At 38.7% G+C, this 6,699-nt stretch overlaps 1 protein-coding gene and 1 pseudogene across 1 annotated transcript; both read right to left on the minus strand.

The window, feature by feature from the left end:
* Positions 1 to 428: 428 nt before the first annotated feature.
* Positions 429 to 2,189, minus strand: LOC120210794 (annotated as a pseudogene).
* Positions 2,190 to 2,470: 281 nt separating this feature from the next.
* On the minus strand, positions 2,471 to 5,876 carry LOC120210832 (beta-glucuronosyltransferase GlcAT14A-like). Its single transcript, XM_039209499.1, has 4 exons — positions 5,205 to 5,876; positions 3,567 to 3,642; positions 3,363 to 3,478; positions 2,471 to 3,250 (listed from the first exon to the last, which is right to left on the minus strand). The coding sequence occupies exons 1-4, from the start codon at positions 5,686 to 5,688 to the stop codon at positions 2,736 to 2,738; spliced, it is 1,191 nt and encodes a 396-aa protein (XP_039065430.1). The 5' UTR covers positions 5,689 to 5,876; the 3' UTR covers positions 2,471 to 2,735.
* Between the last annotated feature and the right edge of the window lie 823 nt (positions 5,877 to 6,699).

A 6,699-nucleotide genomic window follows, 5' to 3' on the forward strand; every position in this document is an offset into this window, starting at 1 on the left:
CTAGCAATATGAACCGTACGGATTCGAAATGAAAAATCAGGAAACCTAAAACTGATGCCCCTCAAAATGCTGCCCTGGTATTGGGTCGGCCCTGGTAGTACCCTTTCCACCCAACGTCCTAACAGTAAAACTGATGCCCCTACATGCTGCCTGGGTCGTCACCCCTACATGCTGCCCTGGGCCGTCGCCCATCTGGCACATGTATTGGGTCGGCCCTGTCTACAGGCTTCTGGAATAGAACACAAGCATGCTTTGGTTAAGATTCCATGAATTGGGTTAAACAATAGTAATATTTTTTCCATCCTTAAAAGTTCATTCATGAACATACAAATAGATGCAATCAAATGTCGAAAGGATAGTGGATATTCAGATAATCCCCTATAAAGAGTCGGATCTCAGACCATCCTAAGAAACTATATCAAAGAATACTTACGGCACGGTGTTGAAGGTTAAGAACTTGCAACATGCGAATGGCAAAGGGCACCGAGCATACAGCCGACATTCGATTACAATGGCAGGAGCTTATAGCATCCAGAAGCGCACCAGAGTACATCCAACATTCCCTCACTTCTGGCCTCCAACAACTAATGGAGTTCCCTTCAGCTTATCAATTTTCCGAGCCAAATTTATAGTGGTATCCTTCTTCCACTCATCGAGTAGTGCCTGATTCAGATAGCTAAACATCTTGGCTGGAGGTCGAATACCTGCATCCAACATTTCATTAAAATATTTGCAAACCTCATCTAACTTTTTCTCGTGACACAAGCCGGTGACCAAATCCAAGAACATATGCATCCCTGGAAGCACTCCCTTAGCCTTCATCTGATCCCAAACCTGCATTGCTATATTCACTTTATCCTCGTTGCAAAACATCCTTGCTACAATTTCATAAGTACTCACGATTGGCTCACACCGCAGCTCACTCGACATTTTCTGGAATACCGACTAAGCTTCCTTCGTCCTCCCAGCCCTTATTAAGTGATGAAAAATTATATCATAAGTTCTTGAATTCGGACCGGCCAAATTTGTTCTCATTTCATCTATCACTCGAAATGCATCATCTATTCGCATCGAATAACAATAAGCTCCTACAAGCGAATTGTATGTAGGTGCATCCGGAGTAAAACCACAGCTCTTGAAACGTTCAAAAAACTCGAGAGCTTCACTTAACCTCTTCTCCGAACCTAAACCGTTAATCAAAGGACAATAAGCATGGGGGTTGGCTTACAATGTTTCACCTCCATCTCTTGAAACAACTCAATGGCAGCATTATATTTCTTAGCCTTACAATAAGCACCGATCAAAATACCATAAGTTACAACATCTGGCTCGAAACCTTCACCTTTCATCTCTCGGTAAACATCGTCTAACCTCAACAAGTTGTGTTCTTTGCCCCAACCTTCCAACAAAATAGTATAAGGCTTAATATCGGGAACAAACCTTCTATTTTTCATTTTATCGAACACTTTCTTTGCTTTCTCAACTTGTCTAGACTTACATAGAACATCAATCAATCTATTGAAATCCGATGCTTCAAGCTTGAAACCGAACTCCTCCATCCGCTCAAAAGCTGCTATAGCCTATTCAACCTTCCGGGCTCTTGCGTACCGCCGTGAAATCAATGCAAAAGTATCTTTGTTCAACAGTTTTCTGCTCTTCATGTCATTCCCCAAACTCCATATTAATTTGAACTGCTTGATCTTACCCAAAGCTTCAATCAAAGCATTGTAGCTTTCTGTATCGTATTTAAACTCCTTTTGCTTCTCTGCCCATGTAAAAAATGACAGTGCAATAACACCCGCATTGCTCAGCCTCTTCAAAACCTCTGCAACAATTGAAGGGGACACTTCAATTGAACCATTTTCGAGTAATTCGTCGGCGCTAGAACCAGGGTGGCTGGAGAGGAGTGTGCAGATCGTGGCAGAGCCTTGTTGGAGTTTGGGCACTTCAGGATTCTTCTCATGGTGTTGAAAAGACAAATCTTTTGGCGTTATATCCACATGGATCGATCTATTGATGACATGAAGAGTTGATGAAAACCCAAATAAGGATGAATGGGCAAGTGGGTTAAGACACAAAATTTGATGCTTGATGGATTTCTTTGAGTAATTGGCTGGTGATCGTGTGCAAAGGGATGTAGAAATGGGTTTTCGAGGGGTTTTGGACAACAAATCCAGAAATCGAACGACCCCCAATTAAGAAATATTATATTAAAAACTTGGGTAAGCAAGTTTTTGCAAATTATTTAAGGTTAGTTTGAATGTAGAGAATTTGATCAAATAGTCAAAGCTTTAATCGAGTTGTTTGAATTTTTTTCCTCTCATTTAGCTTTAATCAAATTCATTCCAGTGGATGCATTTCGAAGAAAATTTAAGAAGGATTTCTCAACTGGATCAACCAACTTGAATTTTGTTTGCTGGAAACAGAAACAGAGATGAGAATTTTAATGAATGAGTTGTGTTTGTAGCATCAATTCAACGTGCCGAAGAACATACAACAGCATGCAACTGGGCAGATCGTGAGGAAAGTCCCGTTCATGGACTCTGGTCGGCTTTTTTCACCATTAAAACACTACCCCTGAAGCCGACATCATCGATATTGACAAAATCGCAAAACGAATAAAGACATAAAGACCAAAAGAATGTATCACATCTGAATGTGTTCTTTTGAACCTTTCTTGAAAAATTCGGATGCAAAGGCCAATGCAGCTAGTCTCTGTTATATATTTACCTGTTTCATTTGCACTGATTGGACTGTGAATTCCAGTCATCGAGAAGGTTCGTTACGGTTTCACCGAACTTCTTTGCCTGAGGTCCGGGCTTCACGACATTTACATCGCCCCACTGTGAGCAAGGATCGCTCCACCAGCTATTCTGCGCAGTGCACCATGGCCCTGAGGCAGCTCGCTTTTGCCCGCGCTTGAGGATTTTTTCATCAACCATGTCCAATACAGGATCGTTGTCTCGAAACATTCTTGCAAATGCTGCTCCACTTTGAACCATTTGACCATAATCAGAAATGTTGAGATAATGGGGCTCCATCTTTGGGGGATTGTCCCAAATCATATATCTTAAATCACCGTTTACGGTAGTGTTCTTGAACTCCAGTGAATTGCAAATGACGGACTGGAAATAGCTTTCTTCGGATAACATAACATTGTTGAAATACATCAGAAGTGTCCGGGGTAGATTATCCCACCCAAAGATGCAAAATTCCAGAAAAGATCTGCTTAACACTACCCACGGTGAACCTGCAATTCAATATGAAACCCTTAAAGATGTTAGCATCTCCACAGAAGACAGCAGTCACAAACAGAATTTTATTTCATGAAAAGTAATGGGGATAATGATTGTAAAATTTGCCTGTGAATATTTTAAAAGCATCAGGCATTGGCCGTTTCTCCGTAGCATGAAAAATTTTGGTCCTCCTTGCCAGGTAAAGTGCCGGGTCAACTACAATAGGCTGAAAGCGATGAGCTCTGCTAACAAAAAGAACTGATATGATTAGGTGTAATTACAATCGAGCAGCAAAATGATCTATACATCTTAGGAAAAGGGTTTGCATACTCTTTCCACCCCAGGTCACTGGTGTGATCAATGAAATTGAGGTCCCTCCTGACAGATGAAAACACATGCGACAAATCTGAGATACGAGAAAAAAAAGGTTACTACAATTAAGAAAAGAAAGGTGAAATCATAGAGCTCCTGCCATTGAAATTTGAAGAAAAAAGAATCGCAGGGAAACGATTGGCATCTTAGATTTGGTTCAATATGACAATGAGGTTTGGTGCTAATGATGTATGGTTGGTTATCAACCTGCCTACTTTGAGAATTTTATTAAGTTTTAAATACGCGAAAAATGCGTGTAACAGAGCAAGTAAAGAACTTCAGAAACTCGATCATAGCACTTTCAGCTCCACAAATCAATATATCTTTCTTCCTAGAATTCTCCTCACCAAAGTCACAAAAAATAGTAAGCCCCTTTCTTTCACCTTTAACCTACTATCGTAATACTTAACAACCAACCGATTTTTAATAATCGGCCATAGTTCAGCAGCTGCAGAAGTTAAGATGCATAACACTATCAGTACTCCGCTCTGCCTATTTCTTTTCCCTAATTTTTTGTGTGAAGGTAACTTTTAGTTGGCTGTACGAAAATGTTTACTTCTTTTTGCACCCTTAAGTATGCAATTAACCAAAACAGATACAATCTATCACTAGAAAGGTTTCTGATGAAACGATATGATTTTCTGGGGTGTCTCTGATTAAAACGATATTAAGAAATCGATCATTTCCAAATGTTGAAGTGTATTAGCTTAAGGATCTAGCTTCATATGTAAAGTAATCAACCATTTCTGAACTGACGCATGTCAAACCGTATCTAAAACAAACCTAGAAATTCAAACATTGAGAATATCAGATCAGGCATAACCGAACCACTGTTCCCAGTAGGAATTTGGCCTAGAGTTTCATCCATTGAAATTAAAAGTTTAGCAAGACTCTGCAGATTTGAAACTTTAAGCGATTCGGTAAGAGAAACATATGCTAGTCATCCTCCCCAACATACTTTCTAGTCTCTCAATCTGACAGCCTATGCGTCATGTATATATATGATTATGTAGTGGAGTATTTGTTCCATAGAGGCAGGCTTTGCTTATCTATTCTGAGGATCAGATGTCTTGAAATCAACTATATCTGAATCAATTTAACTTAAATCAGAAACATGATCAAACTAACACTTTTTGTTGAATTACGTACAATATTCCCGAATCATATCGAATTTCTAGACTGTAGCAAATATTGTAAGATTAGAGGTGTTGCACCAAATTCTGGCAGAATGGATCCAAGCAAAACAGCAACTACAACTATAAGGAAACCATCGATCGAGGTTAACTTAAATCGACTACACTAATTTCCAATCAAAAAGCAACCAAAACCAATTCAGAACATCTGCTGAATCTAAGATCATAAAGAACGCCTGAATCAGAAAATCCCAAAGTCCCATTTCTTATAAAATGGCATATTATGTATTGAACGAGTTCGAAATCATCCGAAATTTCGAACATTTCCAATCGAATCAAGATCATATATATCTAAACCAAATTTTTTTCCAAATCAAAACCTCAATTCTCCTAGCTACTCCATACAAAAGAAAACAACATAAATCCAAAAAAAAAAACAAAGGAATCAACCGGAAACGCTTACCATCTTGAGTAATCAAGGGATAATCCAAAGCACTCAAAGAAATAAACCAATCCCAGCCACGATCAAGCTTCATCAATAGTGCAGCAGCATGCAACGTGGCAGCAATATACGAAGAACCCATATACGAAAACCGATCGGGCTTCCCGATAACATCTACATTTGCAAAGTTCCTTATAGCAGGAACAGATTTCAAAGCCACGACCAAATTATACCGTTCGTCATCGGAGGCATCAGCTCCGAGATGCAACACGTATCGATTCCTGGGGTGATAGATAGCAAGCAGTAGCCTAAAAACTCGATCTTTATCGCCTTTTCCGCCGAATATATAATACCCAAAAGCCGGTGGATAAGGAACGCCGTGTCGTACTAGCGAAGGGAAAGGTCTGGGGGAGCTGAAAGTTGAGATCGAGTAAAGTACTAGGAGGAGAACGGAGAGAAATGTAAGGGAAAGAACACTGAAAAACCATTTCTTTTCAGCTCCCATAACAATATTGTTTTTAAGGGTAATTCAAAATTTTTGGTGAAATTTGAGTCGAAGATTGACTTTCTAGCATATGCGTTTTATTGATGATCGAATGAGGAAATCTGGGTTTAATTTGGATTTTGAAGATGTTAACAAAGAAAGTTCAGATCTTTGGATCAGCACAGTAAAGGCTTTTTTTCGTTTTTTTTTTTATTTGTTGCTCAACTCTCTCACCCTTTCTGTGATGACAACGAAAATGATTACATCTCTCCTTTTATTTTGGTTGTTTGCGGTAAATTCCAATATTTTTCTCCGATGATGAATTGAAAATGTGTGAAGGTGAAAGATTTAACTAGGGTTAGGGTTTTTTTATTTTTTTATTTTTGGGGTTAGATTTGGATTAGGTGGAGAGATTAACAATTTAGCATTGAAGCTTCAATCTTTACAATTTTATTTGTTTTTTTCTGATAATTTGATCCAAGAAACGTGAAGAAGTAAACCCTGTTTTTCTTTTTGTCTGTCCAAACCATTTTAGCCACCTCAATGTTCATGATCTTCAATTGCGCGTTCTGTAACGCGCTTCCGACAAGGAAACACCTCAAAAGGCCAGTCCTTTGGTCAAATAAGATCCAGGAGTATACTCACGCGCAAAGGATCATATGTGGGGGAAATTTCATCTCAAGGGACATCCGTACCGACCTGGTGTTTATGTACACACGTAAATGTCTTAATTTCAACGAGGTTTGTTTGTTTATTTATTTATTTGGTAAATAAGTTATTTTAAAATAGAATTTCCATATTTTAAAATTTTAAAAAAAGAAAACATTCCTCATGATGATATTTGTGGGACTAATTTGGTTTTGTAGATTAAGTTCGGGAATAAACAGAATTTGTTAATGTCTTTGGGGTTTCCGTTAATAATTAGATGAAAGATTAGATGAACCTCGTACAGTTTCTACAATCTCAATGTCTTGAATTAATCACCGGCCTTTCTTTAATGCATTAGATTTTGTCGAACTGGTAAAGTACACC

This window comes from Hibiscus syriacus, unplaced genomic scaffold (assembly GCF_006381635.1).
Source record: "Hibiscus syriacus cultivar Baekdansim isolate YM2019G1 unplaced genomic scaffold, ASM638163v2 tig00109936_pilon, whole genome shotgun sequence".
Lineage (NCBI taxonomy): Eukaryota > Viridiplantae > Streptophyta > Magnoliopsida > Malvales > Malvaceae > Hibiscus > Hibiscus syriacus.

Excerpts from the sequence above, each read along its gene's own strand:
- LOC120210832 (XM_039209499.1), bottom strand. The coding sequence starts at position 5,688 with ATGGGAGCTGAAAAGAAATGGTTTTTCAGTGTTCTTTCCCTTACATTT. Across the intron at positions 3,643-5,204 it reads TCCCTTGATTACTCAAGATG|ATTTGTCGCATGTGTTTTCA; the intron begins GTAAGCGTTTCC and ends CTCGTATCTCAG. Across the intron at positions 3,479-3,566 it reads AGTGACCTGGGGTGGAAAGA|AGCTCATCGCTTTCAGCCTA; the intron begins GTATGCAAACCC and ends TTTTGTTAGCAG.